General features: G+C 50.5%; 1 protein-coding gene across 4 annotated transcripts; it reads left to right on the top strand.

The window, feature by feature from the left end:
• The first annotated feature begins 7,487 nt into the window (after positions 1-7,487).
• TBC1D24 (TBC1 domain family member 24) lies at positions 7,488-24,801 on the top strand. Of its 4 annotated transcripts, none has more exons than XM_077316222.1 (8): positions 7,488-7,585; positions 13,410-14,421; positions 15,549-15,566; positions 17,745-17,903; positions 18,488-18,551; positions 19,795-19,890; positions 21,004-21,238; positions 22,053-24,801. In XM_077316222.1, exons 1-8 carry the CDS (start codon positions 7,495-7,497, stop codon positions 22,205-22,207), a joined length of 1,830 nt encoding a protein of 609 aa, XP_077172337.1. In that variant the 5' UTR covers positions 7,488-7,494; the 3' UTR covers positions 22,208-24,801. The 4 variants fall into 4 exon arrangements, with proteins under 4 accessions (XP_077172337.1, XP_077172339.1, XP_077172340.1 ...); XM_077316225.1 differs by lacking the exon at positions 7,488-7,585 and adding an exon at positions 9,505-10,550; XM_077316226.1 differs by lacking the exon at positions 7,488-7,585 and adding an exon at positions 12,483-12,504.
• The last annotated feature ends 475 nt before the right edge of the window (positions 24,802-25,276 follow it).

The raw sequence follows: 25,276 nt of genomic DNA, 5'->3' as shown, positions 1-25,276 counted from the left end.
GGACTTTTGGACAGTGGGACCTGTCAGATCCAGTGGACGTTTCCCAGGCTGGGAAACTTTCCACCTTGGGGCCAAGCGGATTCCACCCCCAAAGGATTCTGTGAATGTTTGAGGTTGAATGTGCGTTATAGACAGACTGACTGAGCCCAGAACTATTGCCATGAAAAGAAAACCAGGGATTTCTCCCACAACAATATCTATTACCTGCTGCCAGTCCCAGCCCCTGCCAGGGGCTCATGGGAACTGTAGTCCATGAAAATCAGGAGAGCCACAATCGGGCCACCTGCTGCCCTAGATTTATATTGCCTGGTTTTAATTTACATCGTTTACCTCCCGCTTGCTTAGCAGCAATGCAAAGGACAGAGAATTGGACCGGGGGACAGAGGAGCTCAAACCTCCCCTTGGGCCCAAAACCCCTTGGCCGGTCCCTCTCTGTCTGTCGCAGCCTAACCTACCTCGCAGGGTCGTTGTGAAGACTAAATGAAGACGGGGAGAATTATGTAAAGTAACCTGATCTCGCTTGGAAGGAAGAAGGGTGGAGAACGTGATCCCCGGACAGAAATAGATGCTGTTTCGCCCGTCTAATTTCTCCGGGGGCTTTCCTGCCTCATTGTCAGTAGCAAAAAAACCCATCAAAACGATCACACCTGATTTTGAAGCTGTTATTTTGAAGCACTGATTGACAGTATTGTGTTTCTCCCCCCCCCCCCCAGGAGTTATTTGGGCATTCTGGAGAAATGTTATTCCGCGGCATTATTCTGTTCCGCAGTCGTTTATTTTTCGTTTTGCTTTGCTTTTGTCTTTCGGCTACCCGCCGGAACGCAAAGCGGAATTTCGGAGCCTCGGCATTTCCAGCAGAACGCATTTGCCTCGGCCCCTCCTCGACCCGCTCCCCCTCCAGCCCCCTCCCCACGTATTCGGCAAGGGGTGGGGTTCCCCCCACACCCCCTTGTAGCTTTTGGCTGGGCTTCAACACGCCCTGCTTCCAGCAAGTGTGGTATGAGTAATTGCCCAATTAACCAAAGGGACTTCCAGATGTGATCCTGCTTTTATTCTAATCCAGACCTCTACTCCGTGTCACAGCAGGCCTTGGGGATGGCAAGGTGGGGAAAGCAGGAGAGAGAGAGAGAGAGAGCAGGCCTCTATAGGGCCAGGAGGCTGCAGACAGGCAGTGCCCCCCCTCCCCTTTCAAGGGGGAAATGGCTCCTTTTAACGACCCGGGGGAGAACGGATTTCGCCCAGGCTGCCAGCCGAAGGTGACGTATGCCAAAAAAAGCCGAGCAAACCGAGAGGAAAGTCAATCCTGTGTTTTGATTTTTATCAGGTGTACGTACAGCGACCTCTCCTCGATCCATGCGCTTCCCCCCCCCCCTCCCCACATGCAGTTCGTGCCAAGTCAGATTTCCCTTGCGGTTGAGAAAGCAACGCTGTATTCTTGACGGATCCGGGTCGCCGCAGGGGTTTGGTTCTGCCAACCGGACCGTGGATGCTAAAACGCTTCGGCACTGGAGCGGCAGGTGGTTTGGGGCAAGGGAGGAATCTGTGTCTTTCCTAGAGCTGTGGATGGGAGTTCGTTTAGCCTGCAGACGGCCTTGAGGTACATGTGCTGTACTGCACTGCATTCCACAGCAGCAGTCAGTGGGTTAAATGTCTGAGAAATCCCTCTCATGTATCTATAAGACAAGCTCACTCTTAGCTTAGGCTTTTTTTAGCCCAGTTCATTGCACAAGCAGCAGGTCCTGGAACCCGAGGAGAGCTCCCAAAGGGACCAAAGCCCCAAAAAGGTCGAAAATGACTGATGTACATAGTGCTTGGCACACAATGTTTGTCTTCACAGGAACCCTATGATGGGCAGCCAAACTGTGGCTCTCCAGATGTTATAGAATAATAGAATCCTTGAATAACAGAGTTGGAAGGGACCTCATGGGTCATCTAGTCCAACCCCCTGCATTATGCAGGACACTCACATCCCTATTGCTCATGTATTGTAACCTGCCACCCCTTTGCCTTCACAGAATTAGCCTCTCTGTCAGATGGCTCTCCAGCCTCTGTTGAAAAATCTCCAAAGATGGAGAACCCACCACCTCCCGAGGAAGCCTGTTCCACTGAGAAACCACTTTGACTGTCAGGAATTTCCTTTTGCAATCAGAACTTCAGGAGACAGAACTTTTAGGGGACGAACCCGCGAGGGGCCGCTGATCTTCCCCCTCCTCGCAGATCGCAGCTCCCAAATCTTTCCAGCTCCCCTGGCTTGGGCCCAGCCATTTCTGTTTATTGAAAGCGGAGCTCTTGGTGGTAGGGAGAGTCGCTTTCTAATGCTAATCTTTGCTAATTTCTAATCCTTGGCAAGGCCGTCGCCAACATATACATTTTCCTTCCCCGCAGAAAGCTTCCCTTCCATCTTCAGCCAGGCCACTTCATGGCAGGGGTGGAGTGAACCCGCTTTCCCGGTTCCCTCCCAAAGCTAGTGGATTCCAGCCTCCAGCGCTAGGCTAGGCGTGCGGGACCAGGCGCTCGTGTTACGCTTGTGTACACAAAGACTACAAAGTGCCACAATGTGTGCAGAGTAACGGAAGAAGGCCCAGCAGAGTGCAGCTTGCTGTTACCGCCGGGGCAAAGTTAGGAACTTTCTAGCCTTCCATAGGACGGAGAGTGGAGAGGTGTCCCTTTGTCGCCCACTTCTGGCCACCCGGGAGAATAACACCTTGTTTCCATCGAGGCCTCCTCGGGAGCTACATACGCCGGGATTGCCTACCGAAGTGCCCTGCAGGGGTGACCTGCAAAGCAGCCAGGTGCCTACAGAGCCCCGGGAGTATGCAGCCTCCGGCAAGCAGAGTCCTTCTTGTTAACCAGCGCTAGAAAGACGCCCGGCCACAGCAATGACACTGAACCCAAGTGTTTGTCAATTCTAACCAAGATCGGGATGTGCTGTGCACTTAATCCTGCTTTTGCAAACAAATCCCAATGCCAGTAAACAGTTTATCCCATTGCTGTTCCATCAATGAATGATGTTTTGAGTATTTAAGGGCTTTCTTCCTCCCCCCCCCCTGAATGATCTGCAATTAGGGATGCCAGCTTCTAGGTGGGACCTCAGGATCCCATGGAATTATAGCTCATCTCTGAGGTGCCTCCCCCAAATCCCACTTCCTCCTGTTTCCATCCTCAAAGTTCTCCAGGTATTGCCAGGCCTCTGCAGAGTCCCCAGTAAGCAAACTCACTGTTGACAAGAAGTTTCTTTATTAAGAGAAACGGTGAACGGAAGCAAGGGTTTTCCTTGCTGGAACTGAAATGCAAATTTACAAGCATAGCTTTATGCATCCCCCTTCGACCCCTTCCCCCCAGTTTGCACCTTGGTACAACGTACAGTTTCCTAAGCCAAGTTTCCCATGCAAGAACATACTTTGAACCCTCAGCTGTCCAAATTTACGTTTAATCAGCAATCGGACTGTATCAAATGGAAGAGCCCCCATGGTTTAGCGGTTAGAGTCGTGGGCGTTGGGAAACCCAGGTTTGAGAGCTTACTCTGCCGTAGAAGCTCAATAGGTGGGCTTGGCCCCGTCACTCCCTCAGCCTAACCTACCTCGCAGGGCTGTTGTAGCGAGAATGAAGGCGGGCAGAATGATGCCACAGGCCGCTTTGATGGACTCTATTGGAGAGAAAAGCAGGGTAAGGTAAAGGTAAAGGTAAAGGTATCCCCTGTGCAAGCACCGAGTCATGTCTGACCCTTGGGGTGACGCCCTCTAGCGTTTTCATGGCAGACTCAATACAGGGTGGTTTGCCAGTGCCTTCCCCAGTCATGACCATTTACCCCCCAGCAAGCTGGGTACTCATTTTACCGACCTCGGAAGGATGGAAGGCTGAGTCAACCTTGAGCCGGCTGCTGGGATTGAACTCCCAGCCTCATGGGCAAAGCTTTCAGACGGCTGCCTTACCACTCTGCGCCACAAGAGGCTCAAAAAGCAGGGTATAAATATCTAAATAAATAAAAGAGGCCATACTCCTTCCTGTGAACTAGACTCATGGACTAGATGACCCATGAGGTCCCTTCCAACTCTATGATTCTATGATGGCTTCCATGCTCCAATACCCTTGGTGCATATTTATCTTCCCACTTTTGGAATTCTTGGCAATTCCTCATCATAGAATCATAGAATCATAGAGTTGGAAGGGGCCATACAGGCCATCTAGTCCAACCCCCTGCTCAATGCAGGATCATAGAATCACAGAACCATAGAGTTGGAAGGGGCCATACAGGCCATCTAGTCCAACCCCCTGCTCAACGCAGGACTAGCCCTAATCCAGTCAGGCATACTTCCTTGGCTTCCCCAGTGGAACTCCAGCAATCATCTTTGGACTTCACATGGAGCCTGAAACGTCCGTCATCTCTTGCAAGGATCGCTTTTGTCTCCAGGGCTCCTCCTCCACCTCCCACCCCCTCCCCAAAATGCCCCGCTGTTTTTTAAGTGGGCTGTAAATGTTTTGGACTATGGCCCTTTCCCAAGCCTAGCCCATAAATCTCATTCCCGTGCCATTCATAAGGCAGGTAATAAGGCCGCTTTTTTGGGGAGGGGGAGGGAGGGGAGGGTCCCACCAACTGCACAGAGGTGGTAGCGGGGAGGGAGGAGGGATAGATGCTTATTAGCGCAGAGGTGGGTTTTATGTGCCGATGGAAAAATGTTTACTCAGCTGAGAGCAAGTTGAACCTGAGAACGCCCTGTTAACGAAAACAAGGGCACGTCAGACGGTTGGGGCTTAGATTTGGCACAGAGTGCCGATTCACTCACATGCACAGGTGTGCGCGCAACGGGAGGAGACCGAGGCCTTGGGGTTGCTCTGCACCTTTGCTTCGCGCTGGACGGAACGATCCTTCATAGCCACAGGGCTCAGATTAGTTTAAGCAACTGGAAGCTAAGTAAGATCGGCTTCAAGTAGCACTTGGACGGAAGACCACCAAAGATGTGCAGAGGGAAGCCGGGGTGAACCTCCTCTGCTCATCTTGCTCCTCGAAAACCCTTTGGGGGTTTGCCGTAAGCCGGCTGCAACTGGACGCTGTTCTTATAGGTCAGGGGTAGTTAAACTGCGGCCCTCCAGATGTCCATGGACTACAATTCCCAGAAGCCCCTGCCAGCATTCACTGGCAGGGGCTCCTGGGAATTGTAGTCCATGGACATCTGGAGGGCCGCTGTTTGACTACCCCTGTTATAGGTCATTCCAAGGCAAATCTCACTACTGAAAGAAAGGTACAGATCAATAAAAGCTAGTGTGGGGGGGTAGGGGCTGGAGTGTTGGGGTGCGACTGAGAAGATCCGGTTTCAACTCCTATCAAGCTTTGTGGGTTGTCCCAGACCAGTCGCTCCCTGGCAGCCTAGCCGACCTTACGGTTGTGGTAAGGGGGGGAATGGAGTAGGGGGACTCTTAGATGATGACCCTGGGATGGATGGATGGATGGATGGATGGATGGATGGACGATACATGGGTAGACGGATGGACGGACGAACGGATGGGTGGGTCCAGCTCCACTTCCTGCAGCCGCCATTTTGTGTCCGGCTCCTCTTCCTGCAGCGGCCCAGAATTCCAAAGGTGCCCACAGGCTGGGAAAGTTCAGGGTTTGCAAAAAGATTTCGAATCATTATCCGGTCCTCAGCACGGCCAGCCATCCGCTGCCATCGTTAAACGCTTCCAGGCAATATCGTAAAAGTCATCTCGCGAACTGCTTTAATGCCTCACAGGATAAACTTGTTTACTTAAATCAATTTATATAACTGTACGCGTGCAACAGCCTCGGCCATAAATATTCCTCCGTCCGCATAGTCAGCGTCAGCAACGTAATGAGCTTGCCCAGATGTTTTCTTTCGAGCATTTCCTTGCTTGCTTTACAGGTGTCAAAACAGAAGCCGTATTTGAACAGACAAACGTCTCACCTAGCATTTCTGATATTTAACTGACGTATGCAGCTGACGGCCCTGCACCTTGGGCGACTTTTTTTGGCACTTGTCCATCAGAAAACGTTCAAGCCCAGTGCAACGTTTTAAAAAACACACAGAGAGATGGCTGCGAGTTCATTCATTCCCTCCGACTGGAAAATATTTTATAATGGTATGTTTTTCTGGAAGTGTATGGTAAATAAAGAATCCTGCATTTGTGTCCTGCGGGAGCTGGCTGGGTGACCTTGGGCCAGTCGGACACGCTGAGCCTGACCTGATACAATGAAGAAAGGGAGAAGATTGTAAGCTTTTGGGTTCTCATTGGGGAGGAAAAGGGCATATAAGTGAAATAAGCACAGCAACCGTAAATGGGTGTTTTTAAATACTCAGATTCATAGAATCACAGAATCATGGAGTTGGAAGGGGCCATTCAGGCCATCTAGTCCAACCCCCTGCTCTACGCAGGATCAGCCCTAAGCATCCTAAAGATTCAAGAGATAGTTCTTCTTTGCTGCTCCAGGTTACATTTGTACTTGTGAAACCCCTCTTCACTGGTTACAGGAGCCAGCATGGCTCCAAAATGAGGCGCTTGGGTTTGGATATATGAATCCTGAGTCGAGCCGTGACTTGGCTAGTTCATATTCTCTTAAATTAATATTCTCTTAACGTGAATCCTTGCAGCATCCTCAAAGACGGAAACCCTTGGATTCAATGTCACGAAATTGACCTCCTCTTGCAGGGTCAGGAAATTTTCACGGGGCTAAGCCAGCGCTGCAAGTCCCTCGCCAGCCTCCAGGTGGGACCTGGGGGTCCTCTGGAATTACAGTTTATCTCCAGATTACAGAGATTATTCTCCTGGAGAAAACTGGCTGCTTTGGAGGGTGAATTCTTATTGCATTGTACTCCACTGAGGTCTCTGTCTCTCCCCAGCTTCCACGCCCCAAATCTCCTGCAGTTTCTCAATCTGGACCTAGCAACCCGACCCCATTGGCAGCCAGGGGGCAGGGCACTGGGAACCCTGCTTTGCCAGAACATGGCACTTTGGTGGTCTCCCCTAAAATAAAATGGTCATCTAGTCCAACCCCCTGCAGAAAGCAGGAAACTCCCAACCACCTGCCCAACAAAATGTGAGTCCCAAAGCACTTTTAAGACCATCAAAGATTTTTTCAAGGTGTAAACACTAAAGCTCACACAGAATCCTAGAGCTGGAAGGGACCTCCAGGGCCATCTAGTCCAACCCCCTGCACAATGCAGGACATCCCCCAACTACCTGCGCTGCAAAATGCACATCCAGGGGCACCTCCAAGCCCAACAAAGTCTCATTCCAGGTGTGAACTTTCCCAAACTCCCTGAGCAGCTTGGAATAAAACTGCGCTGCTCTCAAAGGCACCCCTGGACTCAAATTTCGCCCCCAAATGGCGATTCTCTTACTTTATCACAGTAGATTCTGCAATGGGGCGGCAGGTCTCGAGCATGCGCACAAGGACACCCGAGCGCGCGCTCCCTGGTCCCGACTGAACACAGAAAAAGGGGAAAGCGCGCGCGCGTGTACATCTGTGCGAGAAGGCGCATGCGCGCGGCTCCGCTCCGGGCGCTATATCAACGCGCGTGCGCCGTCCGCCGGCGTTTGCCCGAGCGGATACCTGAGGCCGGGCCTGCGGGTGAGCGGGAAGGAGGCAGCTCGCGCGCACGTCCACGCGCGTGCCGCCTGTGGGGGGCGCGCGAGCAACGGTCGCTGCCTGGGTGGGGGTGGGGTGTGCCTGGGCTTTGGGGGGCAAGGGTGGGTGCAAGGGGTGCAAGGGTGCAGAGTTGGGGGGCTTGCAAGGACGTGGTTTGCAAGGGGGTGGCTGGTTGGCAGGCAGAGGAGGCTGGAGGGTGTGCCTGGCCCCACTTTGCAAAGCAGGGCAAGGGTTGGAGCCTGATTTGAACTCGGCTCTCTCTGCAGCTCTGTGCATTATTTTTCTCCCCACCCCCTATTTATGACCTTTATGGCTTTTGGTCCACTTCTGTGTTTGTGCTTTTTTTAAAAGATGTCATTTCGCCTTCAAGGTTTCGCTGGGGGTGGCCAGTGCAAGCTCTCCCAAGCTGCTTTCTGCAGCCCGGACTGTATGCTGGCCACTGCTGTGGCTCTATTTTGCTTTACCTATTTATTTTCTTACATTTCTGTATGTTATGTTAGCTAGCATCTGCGCACGGGATCTGAGAAAAGGGCCGGCCGGACCCTGCCTGCTTTTCTGCCGCCAGACCTTTCCTTGTTTTGTTTGGGTTTCACAACAAGCCTGCGAGGTCAGCCAGACTGAGACTCACGAAGCAAAAGCAAAAGAGTTCAGGTTTGGTGTTGCTTGGGAAGGAACTGCGGCCTGTGTGTTTGTAAGCTGGCTCATACACCTGGGCGATGTTTCAGGGCAGCTCTGAGCTATAGACTGACTGCTGTAGTGCTTATGCTGAATGGCGGCTGGAAGGTGGGTCTCAATTGCACAACACTTCCTCCCCTGAGGCCAAGTGGTACTTCAGGGCTTTGTTATGAACTGACAGCTGAAACTGAGCAGGTTTTTGCTTGCGTTGAAAGCAGAGGGGGGAAAATATTCTTGGATGCAAGCTTTGGTGAGGAGCATCCCACGTAATAAGGCGCAGCTGACGAAAGGGGGAGGAGTCCAGCTCTCCAAAAGCTTAGGGTGAAAAGAAATGTTTTTATTTGTGTAAATGTTTGTCAAACTCCCCAGCAGAGGAAGCAACATACGAGCCAAACAGGAAATAAATAAAAAACGCTTTGTCTTAGAACAATGCTGCTGAAAGAAGTAAAGAGACCCAATTTAGGGAAACTATTTGAAGTTAAAAGAGTTTGCAGAAAGCGTATGCTGGAGTTGGCAGTCTTTAAGGCGCCCCAAGTAATTTGGGGGGTCTTTAAGGTGCCCCAAAACTGCATTTTGCTGTGGTGGATGAACACGGCAGACTCTCCATGAACTGTTTCCTGAGGGAAGGCTTTGAGTGTCACAGCAAGGCTCAAAAGGAATCTTGTGGCAACTTAAGAAAAGTTGATTTCATAATGCGTTTGGAGTTGCTGCTTCAGGCTAAGGATTCCTCAGGGTTGTGTGTACACACACACACACACACACCATCCCTCACATGGCTGTCTTCAGCAAAAGGGTTCAGGTTGTGGACTGGGAAGGAACTATTCCAGGGGTAGTCAAACTGCGGCCCTCCAGATGTCCATGGACTACAATTCCCAGGAGCCCCCTGCCAGCGAATGCTGGCAGGGGGCTCCTGGGAATTGTAGTCCATGGACATCTGGAGGGCCGCAGTTTGACTACCCTTGAACTATTCCCTACCGTCTTGCAAGCTGGTTCTTAAACCTGCAAAGTGTTTGGGGGCAGCTCTGGACCACAGAAGTCCTTGGGGATAAAGAAGAGGGGTTTTCCCCCATGTACATCTGCTCTCCCCTGATACTTTAAAGAAATGACTTTTTCCTTCCTCTTGCTGGCAGTTTCACCTTGAAGTGATTTCGAAAGTTTTCAGACATCAGGTAAAAAAAAGGCTAGATTCGAGTCTGGTAGCACCATAGAGACAAACAGGATTTTGGGGATATACGTATTTGAGAGTCACAGCTCTCTTCATCAGGTAGCCCCCAAAATCTTTTCGGTCCCTGAGGTGCTCCTGGACTCTACCTGTTCTACTGCAGACCAACACAGCTGCTAGGGTTACCTTCTCCAGGCTGGGAAACATCTGGAGATTTTGGGGGTGGAGCCTGTGCAGAAAAGGATTTTGGGAAGAAAGGGACTGAAGGCCATAGATACCCCCTTCCGATGCAGCCATTTTCTCCATTTTCTCTGTTGTAATAGCATGTCTCCAGGTGCGACCTGGAAGTTGGCAGCTCTAACCCTCAGAAAATAAGGTTCAACCAGCAATCCTGTGCTTTGCTTTAGGGGAATCAACCGCCCCACACAAAAAACAAACCCTCTTAAAGAGAATATGCCGTAGTCGTGACCCACAATATAGCACAAGAAGAACTGTTAACATGAATGCTGAATGTATTTTCTTAAGCTGTGTATTACCAGTGTGGATGCCTTTGGCAAAGGTATCTTTTGGATCTGCTATAAAATCTAAAGTGAAGGGGTTATTGGAGTTCCTTATCAGCCAGAGCCGGTGTTGGCACTCTAAGCAACTTGAATTGCTCAGAGTTACAGAGTGCTTGTTGTATCAACAGAACTGATAAGCATGCTTTCCAACCTCCAGGGCTGGCGATATTTTGCTGCTCTCAGAGTGGGTTCTAAACTGCAAGGCTGGCGAAGCTGGAATTTTTTTGTGAGGTTTGAAGCCAGCGCTCTTCCGGTGCTGTTCTTGGCGTTCCTTTTGACACGCCGCGACATAATCCAAAGCGAGCCGAAAATAGCCCGCTCCTCTCGGTCCCTGCGGAACTCAAATGACTTCCTGGGCTCGTTGTGCAGCTTCTGCGTGGATGTGGTTTGTCTCGAGCTTACTCCCAAAGGAATCATGAGCTTGTAATTAAGATCTGATTCAAACCATGAGTTCGCAATGACTTCTCATAACCTCTTGCACAATGCTGGCCGGTGGGTCGAAGGAAGAAGAGTCCGGGTATTGAGGTCTTACGGGAATTGAACAGAAGAGGTATGTACTAAAAAGGCAAACATTTCAATGTCGAAACGCCCTGTCAAACTAGCTGAGCCGAAGTAATTTATCTAGAGGTTGCTAGGGATCATGTAATTTTTAGGAGGGTGGCTAGTCCACGTCCTTGCAGGTATCCCAGCTCTGAATTTAACTGGGGTGCTTGAGTGACACTTGCAGGTTTATATTGTCTGGTTTTCTTGGACTAAATTAATCACAAACCAGTTGTGTGGTTGTTATTGTGTTCATCTGTGTGTTGTTACTATTCCCTTTTTTAATCTCTCTCTGCCTCCCCTCTGTTCAGAGTGTGGCCTTTGGTGGCTTTTAGCAGATAAATGAGGATGGGTGCATGCAGTGTTTTTGATAAGAGAGCTTTATGTGGAATAGAATGCTTCATGTAATTAAGAATATTCCGTTCTGGAACAGGCTGTATTCTAGTAGTACTTGGTGGCTCTAGATATGTCATTGCCGCTCCGAGCAACAGAAAATGAAGTTATTCTTAAGTTCACGCTGCGGAATCTGTGAACTGACAGCTTTCAGCCTGCCTTGAGAATAAACAAATGCTTTAAAAACGTCAACAGGCCTTGAAAGTTAAGCAAAGTGGGCCCTTTCTGTGACACGATGGTTTTAATTTCTGTGCATTATGTTCAGACTCGAGAGCACACGGGTGGTTTGCTTGAAAGGGGAGGGGGACCAGTGTGACTGTGAGCAGCCTGACCGTATTAAATCCGACTTTCATTTTACTCTGCACGGTTGTGGAAAACGAGTAACAATATACATTATATTTTCTGCTTTCAGGCTCACAAAGATGCCAGTGTACAAAATCAGTTTTCAGGGTTCCCTGCTTGCCCCTACAGATGATGCCTGGGTTGTTTTTCTCAGTTATGCAGGAGGGAAAGAGCCGTGTCCTTGACCAGATATCAGCTGCTCACTTAAATTATCAACCTTTATTCTCTGCAGTGAATGCAAAACTGTGAGAACAGCTCATACCAGCTCACGGTCCCATGTTGACCAATATACTAGTCTGACTCTTTTGGAAGGGAGGATAGGTCAGCAAATGCAGGGGCTTCCTGGTGGTGAGTAAGACGGGGTATTATCGCGGTGTATCAGTGTGCTCCTCGGAGAGCCTTGCTGCCTGCTGGTTTGCCTCCGTGCGTCTCTCAGAGTCCTGGTTTTAACCTGGTCCTAAGCCACTTAAGAGCTGTAAAGGTGTTACTACCACGTGAGCCTGGGAGATCAGCCTTGGAGGCTGCATGCCAGCTCCTTCCAGAGGACTAGCTGATTAAGATTTACGTGGCAGCAGACGTTTTTGCAATTTAGACACTTTCAGGCACTGAGACAAAATGCTTTCGTTTTTGTATGCATTGCTGATTGCGTTTGTTGGAGGAATAACTGAGGGGGGGGGGATCTGATCTTCTGTGGCCGAGTTCATTAAGGCAGGAGGGGGAAAACCGCGGACCCCTTCCCGAGCTCCCCAGGGCTCCCTGGTTTGGACCCACTGAGTAGAAACAATAGTTCTGACCCACAAGCACTACCTGGGCCTTGTATCTACAATAATGCAGACCATTGCTATGTTTCCAGCCGTGCTTATATTTGTATAGAGTTTTTTTTAATCAAGAAAATTCCCGACGTCTTGTCCTTGTAGTAGCACAGTGAGAAGTTACTATCCATTTTGTTTGTTGTTTTAAAATGCAGTTGCACCTGAAGGAAGCAGGGAAGTGGAGCAATTGTCACCTAGTGTATTTTATTGATTGGCGTCAGGGTATTGTTCAGCGGGCGTGTAGCATGTGGCTCTGGTGTAAACAGAGCCAAGGGCGATCCGCAGGGATTGAGCGGCATTTAACCTCATTAAGGGAATCCATCGAACTGTCCTCTGGCACAGGAAGAATTCGACCGTCGAAACACAAACGGCGTTCTGTTAAATCTTATTGATTAACAGGGCTGGATATGTCCTGAGGTAGGAAAACAGCCTATGCCTGTATGCACAATGAAACCGATGTTAGCATGCATGCATGATGTTTTTAGAGTGCTGTTCCTATTGTCTAAGAGTTGTTCGTTTTGTTTGTGAAGATTTCTGCTTCTCGATATAAAAGAGGCCAGAGCCTTGCAAACACCAGCTTGGTGTAGACTTCTAATTTGGTGAACCAGGTTTGATTCCCCGCTCCTCCTCCACATGCAGCCAGTTGGGTGACCTTGGGCTCGCCACAGCACTGAGAAAGCTGTTCTGACCGAGCAGGAATATCAGGGCTCTCTCAGCCTCACCCCCCTCACAGGGTGTCTGTGGTGGGGAGAGGAAAAAGAAGGCAAATATAAGCCACCAAGACTCCTTCAGGTAGAGAAAAGCGGCCTATAAGAACCAGCTCTTATGTAAGGCTTACATTCGCCTTCCCTTTCTTCTCCCCACAACAGACACCTTGTGAGGTGGGTGAGGCTGAGAGAGCCCTGATATTACTGAAGGAGAAGAGCTGGTTCTTTTATGCCGCTTTTCTCTACCCGAAAGAGTCTCAAAGCGGCTTCCAATCGCCTTCCCTTTCCTCTCCCCACCACAGACACCCTGTGAGGGAGGAGAGGCTGAGAGAGCCCTGATATTCCTGCTCGGTCAGGACAGCTCTATCAGTGCTGTGACTAGCCCAAGGTCACCCACTACTAATTGACTTCCATAAAAATCTGGCTCCCACAGCTGTTCCTCAGAACAAGTATCCTGGTTCTAGACTGAGGCTGCTTCGAAGGAACTGCAAACTCCAGGTCCGAAACACGCAATCTCCCCCTGGGCAATTCTCCTCTCCACCAGGCAAGCTAAACCCAGCCGTTCTGTACCCACGTGACATATAATTACTTGTGCTTTCTGTTCTTCTCCCAAAGGGCCAGAGCACAGCGTGTGTGTGAATGCCCCCTCGAAGAGGCCCTCAGCCACCATGGGCGAGTACAGCCGCTTCATAGACTGGGATAAGATGGACTCTTCCATCCAGGACCAGGACTCCAAAGAGCTGACCAGCACCGAATTCCAGGAGCTGAAGCAGCTGGCTCGCCAGGGCTACTGGGCCAAGAACCACAACCTGAGGGCCAAAGTGTACCACAAACTCATCAGCAACATCCCCTGCCGCACAGTCACCCCGGACGCGCACGTCTACCGGGACATTGTCGGGAAGATCGTGGGCAAGCGGAACAGCAGCACCATTCAGCTGCCCGAATTTGTGGACGACAGCTTGGTTCCCACCTACTGCCTCAACGCCGAGGGCGTCGGGGCGGCGAGGAAGATCATCGCCTGCATCGCAAGCCAGTTCCCGGACATCTCCTTCTGCCCGGCGCTGCCGTCCGTCGTGGCGCTCCTCCTGCACTACAGCAAGGACGAGGCGGAGTGCTTTGAGAAGGTCTGCCGTCTCCTGGCCTGCAACGACCCCTCCAGGCACTTAATTGACCAGACTTTCCTGGCCTTCGAGTCCTCTTGCATGACGTTCGGGGACCTGGTGAACAAGTACTGCCAGGCGGCTCACAAGCTCATGGTCGCCGTGTCGGAAGACGTGCTGGAAGTGTATTCTGATTGGCATCGGTGGCTCTTCGGAGAGCTGCCCATGACGTACGTGGCCCGTGTCTTCGACGTCTTCCTGGTGGAAGGCTACAAGGTGCTGTACCGGGTCGCCCTGGCCCTCCTGAAGTTCTTTCACAAAGGCCGAGCCGGGCTGACCATGGAGTCGGACAACGTGCAGCGGGACATCCGGGCCTTCGTCCGCGACATCGCCAAGTCGGTGTCTCCGGAGAAGCTGCTGGAGAAAGCCTTCGCCATCCGGCTCTTCTCGCGCAGGGAGATCCATCTCCTGCAGATGGCGAACGAGAAGGCCCTGCAGCAGAAAGGCATAACGGTCAAGCAGAAGAGGTAACGGGGATTTGTTGACGTCCCGGAGGACTGTTTTGTCGCCGCGATAACTCTCTGTTTTGGGCAGTTCTGCCCACGCCGCTGTTCACAGTTCGGTGTCCGTGTTTTGCATTTTAGACTTCCGATGGTCCAGTGTTCAGAGAATTTGCATTTTTTGTCACGTCTTTGAGTCATGCCAGAGCAAACTCCAGTTCTTGGTCATGTTAAGAACCCCAGGCTTGCACAGATGTGTTCAAAGTAGCTAAAACTTGTTCCTGTCTGTGCTGATCTGTGACAAAATGACCTGAAGGGGGGATGGAGAGGGGGCAGCAGCAGAGAGAGATGCACATGAAAGTGTGTGTGTGTGTGTGTTTCTCACCTTCCTAGTTGGGACGATAGTCTCAGAGGGTCGCTTTCCTAGTTGCGGTAAAAGAGCTAAATTCAACTCCCAATAGGACCTTAGAGACCAAGGTTATCAGGTTATGTACTTTCAGGTGTCAAAACTCCATTCACGAGGTACGTTGGGTGGATATTAACCCAAGCAACTTTTCAGGCGAGAGTTTCTTGGATTTCAAGGTAGAAAGTTATTTTCATAGAATCCTAGAGTGGGATGGGGCCATACAGGCCATAAACTCCCTGTTCAGTGCAGGATCAGCCTAAAGCATGCATGGAAATTTTTGTTGGAAGGTTGTTTTTGTTGCTGTTTTTTTTTCATAAAGTTACCACTTCTAGGCTTCCCTGACAGACGAAAAAGCAGCTTTGCTGTCCAGAAATCCTGGCTGCCAAACATCTTGTATCCAAGAGGGCAAGAACGCCGTAGAATTTTCTAAATTCACATTACGTGAATGGGGGTGCCAGTTCTAGCATTTGGGCAAACCCTTTCTGTGGGAGGGCAGGAGTCGATAGAGAAATGGGAAAAGACGGTTTTGGGGACTGGGAAGGGGGGGAAACACTGAGAACTGGAGAAGGCTGAACTATCTGTTTGCTCTCTAATGTGTTTATCTGATTCAAATCTCTCTGCCTAGGCGTCTTCCATGTGCTCTGGGGATATCACAAACTGCTGATCTTGTCCTGACTCCTTTTTTTTTTGTCTCATTTCGTGCTGCCTTCTGTCCCTTCTGTATCTGCTGCACCCTCCTTCCTTGCAGCACTTCGTCTCCCAAAAGGTAGGTTTGAATTCTCCATGTCAGAGCTCTCTCTCTCTCGGCTTGGCTTGGCTTGGCTCCCTCGTGGCTGTCTGCAGCTAGCGCTGGCTGGTCGGCTGCTCCAGTTCGTAGCGGTGGTGGTGAAGTCAAGAACGTCCCTGCAATCTTTTGCTCGCCCTGCTGTCAGTAACGTGGTTAAAAAAGGCCTTAACCTATCCTGCCTTCTCTGCAGGATTATAAATCCTGCAGACTTCACCAGGGGCAGCATGTACTGCAGGGAAGGCTAATAATCCTGGCTCATCATAATTCAGAGGACACAAATAGTCAACGCTGTGATAGCACCTATGAAGCTGTTCTGTGTGGGCAGGTAAAATGAGGTTTAATGGCTACTATTTTCAGTCTGGTGTGATAGTTCAGGCCGAGTCCGGGGAAGGCAAGGCCTTACGGGGATGTTCTGTGGGATTGGGCCTTTACCTGCTTAGCTGTGCTTCAAGCAACCATTTCGTAAGGATGCGTTGAGGTCTAGCATTCAAGGTCAATTCTCCTCCCGAAGGCCCTGTTTCTGGTCCAGCACTTGATGTGGAAGTCTCATTCTCTCTCCACCTCCTCCCCTTGTTTGTCTCCTGTCTGTCATTCCACCTCTTTACTGCTTGCTGCACAGACCCCCTTTTTTAACTCGTCCTTTGCTTGCCGCAGGAATCTTGCTCAGCCTGCCCCATATCTTCTGTCCTTTCGTTTCTCATCGGCTTCCATTTTTCTACACGCTTGCATTCTCAATGCCTTTTCCCTCTCCCCAGAGTTTCTTAGGCCTAGCAGCTCTAGACTGAGCTTAGACAAAATATCTTCAGTTCCTTGGTTCTCTAGCCAGTGACATCCCCAGAGAAGGAACTCTCCTCTCCCTTGCTTGGCGGTGTTTTTCATTGCTGTATCATTGGTGCTGTTACGGACTCCTGATACACAATTGGTGTGCTGAGCATAGCGTGTGTCATCGCGGTGTGACAAAGCACTACCTCTCCGCAAAGCTTGCCCGCCAGTTTTGCGGTGTAGAGGAGGCCGTCAGACCCCCGCAGTCTGGCTTTGGGAGGCTGAGAGGAAACTCAGCACAGTGAGCGTCTCAAATCTCCCCCTACGCATATCCCTAAGGATGACTGTTACTTAAACCTGTGTAAAGCGTGGAGCATGACAGTGGAAGCAGGACCTTCTCCCTTGGCATGCAGAAACACGCTCGCTCCATAGCATGGCTCGTGAAAAGAAATGGCTAGCCTGTTGCTTTATGCCTCCCTTATGCTTCTGGGCCCATTTGGCTGCTTAATTGACGTTCAGTATCTCAGGCCCAATTATCTGCAGAGTCTTTACTTTCCTTGGTACGAAGGTGGCTCCTCCAGCTTCTTGCAGCGGGGTCGATTGCAATCAAGTTTGCATTCAAACTGTGGTGCTTGCTGAAATTTCTGGCTAGAAGGTGTTTTTTCATTACGCTCTCTGCTCATTATATGCCCTAGAAGTCAGTGTAGTTAGGCTGGTGCTGGATGGATCTGCAAAACCGTGTTTTAAACTGGGCAGTAGGGTTACTTTTTCCCCCTTTTCCTTTGGGGGTGAGTGCCTCGTAATTTAGCCTGCTTGCAAGTCTGCAAAAATAATAGGGAAACAAAGAAAATAGGTTTCTAAAACTTTTGCAGATTGCGTTTTGACTCTCTGCGTGCTTCAAATAATGCTAACTTAGATACTAAGGTACTGAGATGAAATCCCATTTGTAAGAATGATCTCTATAGTAAATTATGCTTTAGTCCTGAAGAAAAATCTTGTTTGAGTTATTGAGAATTAGAAAGCCACCTTACCAATACGCAAACATCAAGGCATTACTGCCTCCTCCTCCTTTTTCCTGTTTATGGAGTGCTGGAAATTGGCAAGTCACCTTCACAATGTGTACACTTTCTGAGGCAAAAACAGTGTTTGCTACTGTTTGCTTTATTAAAAAGGCTAGAGTAGAAAATCTTTGTGGGTTGGCAGCCGTCTGGAGGCGGTGGGGGCTAATATAACATAACACTGCTTTAGTCCCGCACAGTGCATTGTTTTAGGGGATACTCCGTCCGTCCTCTGCCCAGCAGGCACCCGAGAGGTGAAGCCTTGACTCGAACGGTAGCTGCTTCAGCCCCTTGCTTTTGCCGCCTTTCTCAATTTCTGCTTTCCCTCGCCCGGCAGGCAGAACGTCCACCTGGCAGTTCACGCCGAGAACTTCAAGTCTGAAATTGTGGATGTGAAGAAGATGAGGGACATTTGGTCGTGGATCCCCGAGCGCTTTGCCCTGTGCCAGCCCCTGTTGGTCTATACTACCTCCGAACACGGCTGCAGCCTCAGCAGGTGAGTAGCCTTAAATAAACCCAAACTGGGAACCTATATGGTGATTGTAGGTGCCCTCTGGTGGCATGAGGGTGTCATTCGTAGCAGCATATTTATCTAAAGAGCAAAACTGGACATTATGCTTCACATGAGTCAGGAGGACATGGGTGCTCATCCCAATTCCCCAAAAGGCAGGTGGACAGAAGCATTAAACCCAAAGGCTACACTGATTGGAAAACCGTGAGTGCTGTGGACTAGGAAAGCTGAGATTGAAATGCTCTACCTTTGTAATCATACTGGGATCTGAACCCAGTTTCAGCCTCCAGCATGGATGAGGTAGATCTCAGGGGAGCTGCTACCTGTCAGAGTTGAGGATCCAGATCTTGGTGGGCCAACAGGATAAGGCAGATTCATGTGTGTCCAGGCTTCACCACTGGACAGAGGTTGTGCTCCTGTACAGATTACTGGATCCTCAACGCTTGGCCTACCAAGAAGCAGAAGATAAGCTGTGATGTGGGAGAGCATGTTGTGGAGTGTCCGATCCCTTAGAGAGCGTTGCCGTAGTCAGTGTGTTTTCACTAAGTCCGCCTGTTCTCATGTAACAGGTTCTTTTCCCACTGCGAGGGACACGAGCCAACTCTCCTCCTGATCAAGACAACCGCCCAAGAGGTGAGTCAGCGGGATAAGTACCGGCCCTGATTCGCCGACAATATGCCATTTCACAGCAGTATTACTTTCAGCTATTGCTTTCGGCCTCGTATCCGCCTGGCCCTGCAGAAATCCCAGCTACGGCCCTGTGTTTTGCATAGATCCACCGTCTTCTTTAAGGACTTTGCCTCCCTGCCCTGTCCATGAAATAGCAGTTGCTCAGGTTCTAAACATCGCGGGCTGTTTTGGTTTTCATCGTTTGCTCTTCACGCTGTAGGATTTTGGGGAGGCAACTGGGAGGCCTTTGACCGCTTTCTGACCTTTGTGGTAGGCATGTGAGTGCTTCAGGCGTGTGGGTGGGTCTCATACCCCATGATAGTTACCCTGTCTTCCTGCAAGGTAATTGTTGGGTAGGAGAGAACGCATAAGATGGGACCTGCCTCTCTGAGCGTACCATTCGCAGGCATACCGCAGCAGCACAAGGCTGCAGTATGAGAACCTGGCTCCTTTTCCCCTGCGGTGTGTTTGTGGAGAGGAGAGAGACATTGTCTCCTTGCAGCAGCTCCTGTTTAAACAGTTGAAGACCCGTCAGCTGTAATATAAGCAGAGGAAAAAAGTCTCAAGCCGGCAAAATGATTTATTCCAATGAAAACAGTGTGTTCAAAACGGATTCCTAGGTATAGTCTAATTTCGATATCTTCTTGGGGGTCACTGATGAAGAGTAATGACACATTGTGATGTTAATATTAGTAAGCCCCTTAAAATTGGATATTATATGCCCATTTTGGGATGGAACTACACAAAACAAAATATTGACAGAGACTAAGTAGGTTATTTCCTGTAATTCCGTCACCCCAAAGAATACAATTAGAGCAGATTGAGTTATGGACAATATTGAGAATGTCACTGATGAAGATAATCGAAAACGGACTATACCTAGGAATCCATTTTGAAATTGTTTTGAACGTTGTTTTCATTGGCATAAATCTTGAGACTTTTTTTTTCTTCTGCCTGTTTAAACACTGCCTGGGCAGCCCAAACAAAGGTGAGGCTATCCTGGCTAAATTTGCCACTGGCCTTGAAGGACCGTTTCATCCATTGCTTGAAGGCAAACCTGGATTTATTTGACAGGGGAGTCAAATCGACCCACAGTACAATTCTATCTAAACCTACGTTTGGTATGCACCCAAAAATCTTTGTCAGAAGCCTTGGAATTGCTTGGACTTCTCTCGAAAAGTTGGCTGACCACTGTTACCCACCCTAGGTCTGCGGTGCTTACTTATCAACAGACTGGGATGAACGCAAGCGCGGAGGAGGAAAGCTGAGTTTTTTCGGGACGGGGGAATGCTTTGTATTCAGGGTAAGCAGCACTGGCACCGTTTCTTCCCATCTGATTAGTCAGAGGGGTTTGCTTGGTCACCCACCACACTCGACTTCCGGAATTGGTCCCAATGCCTCGGACCCAAGATGGGTCCTTGTCCGGTTGGAGGATCACCAGAGGTTGCTCGTTTGGCGTCATGGATCTCAAAGGCGTGGGCAGAGGGAGGTCCCCCTATGGCGGTAACAAGCCCCGTCCCAGTTAATTTGTTCAGGGCTGCTTGTGTGATTGGACAACACTGGGGCCAATCAAACAGTCAGCCACATCCGACCAGCTTTCCAACGGGCAAAGGAGGCAGGGGAATCTGACAAGGCCACTGAAAATCATGCTGGGTTAAGGTTGGCTGATGGGTTGGAGGCTGGAGAGAAGACGGGAATGGAAAGAACCAACCTTGAGTCTCAAAATAAAGCACAAGGTCTACTCCAGCGCAAGGCCAGTTCTTTGGAGTATTTTGGGCTTTTTGTTGTAAACCTTACCAACTTAAGCACAATACTAGCAGTAATAAGACAGTGCTATTTGGTTGGTGGGAAGGTAGGGCATGCGTTTTCTGTTAATCCCTGTCCCCTCCTTAACTTCTACTGAGGGACTGTAAACTAAACATGAGCAGACAGTGTGACATAGCAGTAATGCATTCTTGGGCTGTGTCAAACCAGTAAACTCCTTGAGGGTGATGAGGGTCTTGCCACCGAAGCATAGAAATAGCCCTTGGGGGCTTTGAAGCAACATTAAGAAAGACGCTGTATAATAACGTTGTGGTGTGCCCTTGAACATTTCTCCTGAAAGCGTGTGCATGCTTCTCCCGTCTTGGGAGGTGAGCCAGATTTTGCTCCCTTGCTGCGCAGGGAGCAATCTGAAATATCTCAGCTTGATAGCTTGCCTCCAGTGGACGAGATCTGTTGGGGGCCTCTGTGGCAAACGACAGGGCCTGCATTTCATAAACCTGCCCCTCTTCCTAGCAGCCACGCCCTGTGCCTGTCCCGCCGACTGATTTTTGCAGAGGAAATCCTTTCCTCCCATTGTCGGGGCCCCGCAAGCTGAGCAGAACTGCAGGTTAACCTTAAACCATCAGCTCTAACCCTCCTCTCCTCGCTTTAGCTGGTGCCCGAAGTCGAGCGCTACGAGTGGGTGGTCATCAAGCATCCGGAATTAGCCATGACTGGGCTGGAACCAGGATCTGTCCCTCCTCCGGCCGCTGACCCTTCGTCCTCGGCCGGCGCTCCCTCCGACCCTTCGGGCCGCCTCTCCCCTTTCCTCTCCGCCCGGCACTTCAATCTGCCTTCGAAAGCGGCGTCCATGTTCATGGCCGGGGACAGAGAATGTATCATCATCGGTGAGTCCCGAGTATTTCTGCTGTGGCTCGTTGTCGATCTTGTGTCCAGTGTGCGCTGCTACACAGTTGTGTCGCATGAAGACCCATAGCAGTGTTCAATCTCTCTGGAGCTTTTTCCTAAGTGGGCTTCCAAAGAGAGGGCTTCCCCAGAGGGCTAAAACCCGGTGGTTGTCATACCGGCTGATATCCACGCAGGCATGAACAAAATTCCAGTTTGATTGAAATCACTTTTATTTATGTGGGCAGAAGGCAAGAGACAGCTTGGTGGAGTGGTTAGGAGCACAGACTTCTAATCCGGTGAGCCACTCCTCTTCCACATGCAGCCAGCTGGGTGACCTTGGGCTAGTCACAGCCCTGATAAAGACCAGCCAGGGATTTATTGGGGAGGGGGGCATCATCTAGGCATGGAATTGGGGTCACCGTGGGTGGACAGGTAGTGGTGAATTTCCTGCATTCCACAGGAGGTTGGACTAGATGACCCCGGAGGTCCCGTCCAACTCTATGATTTTATGAAATACGTATCACTAAATCAACATGAGCAGTAAGGCTTTGCACGCTTCTTGAGGCCCCAAATGTCCTCCAGAGCAGGGGTAGTCAACCTGTGGTCCTCCAGATGTTCACGGACTACAATTCCCATGAGCCCCTGCCAGCTGGCAGGGGCTCATGGGAATTGTAGTCCGTGAACATCTGGAGGACCACAGGTTGACTACCTGTGCTCCAGAGGGTCAAAGCCAGGCCACGTCACCTGGAGCGAGGCCCTCGGTTTAGCAGAGCGTCTTTCTCCTAGCGGCCGACTCCGCTCTCCCCTACACAGGTGGCGGTGACGGGCAGGCCCTCTACCTCGATGCCGACCTGAACCACGGGAGAACCAGCCACTGCAATACCTTCAACAACCAGCCACTGTGCTCCGAAAACTTCCAGATAGCCATCCTGGAGGTATGGGGCTTCATCGACACCATGAGCAGCTGAGGCACCCGCCGCGGACCACAATGCCGAGCTCTGCGATCGTCCGCCCCGTTCCGGTTGCAAGAGTCCAGCTGGTGCTCGGCCACGTAATCTTTGCAAGGCGCATTCGGAGATCCGGAGGCGCTTTTGAGGAGCGCCCCCCCCAACGCCGGGCTTAGTTGTTCTTGGCGGTCGATTTCTTCGGGCGCGACTTTGCCCGGACTTCAGTGGGTTTGTGCAGCGTATTGACTTTGTGTGTGTGTGTGTCTGAAGCTTGTTATGTATCGCGACATTCACGGCGGTGAACTCTTCTGTCTACTGCTTGGTGTGCGGAACTGTCTGCTAAACACAGCTGAGGCTCTGAGAGGCTGAGGGTGGAGAATCTTGGTGGGCATCAAGCAGGCAGAGGCTGAGCTTCCGATCCCTACCACGGTTGCAATCCTGAGGAGCTGTGCGAGGAAGGAAGTGACGCTGATTTATTTATCTCCCCCGCTGTGTTGCATAACATGCCAATCCGGAAGTGGGCTCCCCGAACACTCAGGAGTTGCTTTTCTGGGGCTGAAACGGGAGCACCCTCCTTGGTGTATGTGAGAAAGCTCTGCGTATGCCAAGCTATCAGCTTCTCAGTTCTGTTCCCTGAAAAGGAATTCCTTAGGCGGTTTTGGGGGTGCGTGTGTCACGTGTGAATGTGCCCTGCAGCGGAACGCTACTCTTCTTGGCTGAAATACGGTTATATTCAGGGTCCCCTTCCCATCTAGGTCTTAAACCCAACAGGGTATTTGGCCAGTAAAAGGCAGCCATGTGGCAAAGCCCGACATTCCTTAAAATCTAACAACCCTTAATTGCAGGAGTCCCATATTATTTAGGTCTGCTCGCTTCCCCTAGCGAGGTTTTTGAAGACTGTGCTCAAATCTTGGCAGCAAAGATGTTTACGATACACTGGCCTCTGTCTTACCTGCGCATAGCAGTAACTATTTTCATAGACTCCAGGGGGTGCAATTTTGCTGCCCATCAGATGAGCAAAAATCCATTTATTTCAGCCCCGTCCTGCTTCCCAGCTCCCTTGCTGAGCAAGCGGAAGAGGGAAATGACCTGACAGCCCCAGGAATTTTTTTTAAAGGTTAAGGAACTATTTGGCATCACCGTCCAGACCTCTGATCCAGCACTCATGCCTTGGTTAGAGGGGGTGCTGTGGGTCAAGAGAACACGGGGCATGTGGTGTCCTACCTCTGAAGGCAGCTGGGAAAGATTTAGCTGCAGGAGTGCTGCCTTTCGGAGGGATGCACAGTGATGCTGGAAGCTCTCCCCCATTTCACCTCAGCATAAGCTGAATGATACCGCTGCGTCCTTGACATGTCAGGAGCAGTCGTAGAAGGCCCTGCTGTGGTGTCCCATAGAAAGTAGAAATTCCAGCTTAATCGCACATAGCAACACTTGGGCCTGGTTACTGAATTCTTCCAGCGTACAATGCCCATTTCCCAGCCGGTGTCGCATTGTGAAAGCCGAAATCCGAGATCCATCCAGTGTTAGAGAAAGCAGGGTGAAGCAAACCGCAGCTGGCGTGCCGTCTGCCTGCGTTTATGATGCCCCTTCACATTTTGGCTTTTCCTGAAAATCGTGTGCTGAATTTATAGGCCGCCTCGAATCACGACGAGCCCTCGAATGACTTGTTGTTAAACGTGACAATTTTGGACAGAACCGTCCTGCAAACCCAAGCCTGTGATTTCGGAGCATTTATCACCCCTTTTATCGATGCTGGCGAGCAAGAGCAACAAGACTGAGGAGGGGGTGGGGGGGTGGGGACTCTGGAGGCACCCAGGAAGTGACATCTGCCTCTGGGAGCTTTCTGCCATGTCCCAAGAGACTCTTCCTGTGTGTTCTTCGGTGACCCTTGTAAAGAACCTCTGCTGTACCCCTCCTGATAAGCAGAAAGCGATGAATCAGTTTCTTTAAAAGCAGGTCTCAGGGATGCTTTTCACCCTTAACAGGAAAAAAGTTGGCATACGATTAACCCCAATGTGAGTGTGCAAACATGAAATGCCTAGCTCCGGACGGTTTGTGGTCTTTCCCAGGGGATGCCGATTCTCCTTGCAGCCCCCTGCAGTGTGTCCCGTATTACCTCTCGGAAATCCGTCTACGGTGACTAAGCTGAATTGGTGGTGGAACAGAGTTTGAGTCCAATCATGCCGCCTTTAAGGCCAGCCAAGTTTTATTAGAAGCAGACTGAAACCTTGAAAGGAACTTGGTCGTCTGAAAAGGTACCGTGGAACTTTGACTTTGCTACTCCCGGCCAACGTGGCTCACCCCTTTGGATCTGTATTCCTGGCTGTCCTGTGTGTCATTTGCTTCAAGGTGAATAGCGTACCTGGCTGTATCCGTACATGGTGAATGTGCCCATCCCCATCCTTGGAGTGGTTCCCATGTGTGGTTTGTGTCCCCCCCTTCTGCTGGAGACTCGCGTGGCCTCTTTACTGTGTCCCGATAATCTGGATTCTCCCACTTGAATGTCATTGAAGGAGCGGTGTGTGTGATCAGCTTGGCTGGAGAAACTCTGGGTTTTGTGTGTGTGTGTTCTTTTTTACAGTCAGGAAATAAACAGTCGTTCATTACAGCAACAAGCCTGCCGCTTCTGGCTGCTTGGTGTTTCTTTCTGTCGGTTCGTGCCTGAGGCTGGTCAGCCCTGCAGGGGTAGCCTGGGGGCTTGTGTAGAGCCACCTGCAGCCCCTGCTGCGGTTGTACCATATGACGTCCTGATGCGACTCCTCTAGCTTCAGACCCTCCTACATTGCAGGGTTGTGGGGTCATTACAATCGTCCAGATATGAAACTACGATTGCCCTGGCCTCGATTCTACTATGGCTCAGGGCACATTAAACAACCAAGGGATTGCAAAATTTTTTAAACCCAAATGGCTCTTAGAAACAGAGAAGAAAAGAGAAAGTGTGGGTTTCTCCACCACACGGTTACTGGGGCTAGAATTAGGGCAGGAGCGGCCAAACCGCAGGGGCTCCTGGGAATTGTAGTCCGTGGACATCTGGAGAGCCACTTGGCCACCTCTGGTGTCCAGCTTGCAGTACCTTTTTCTGGCCATCAG

The sequence above is a fragment of the Paroedura picta genome, chromosome 17 (assembly GCF_049243985.1).
Source record: "Paroedura picta isolate Pp20150507F chromosome 17, Ppicta_v3.0, whole genome shotgun sequence".
Classification (NCBI taxonomy): Eukaryota; Metazoa; Chordata; class Lepidosauria; order Squamata; family Gekkonidae; genus Paroedura; species Paroedura picta.
The sequence above is the reverse complement of the archived record's forward strand: the minus strand, read 5'-3'. Positions and strand labels throughout refer to the sequence as shown.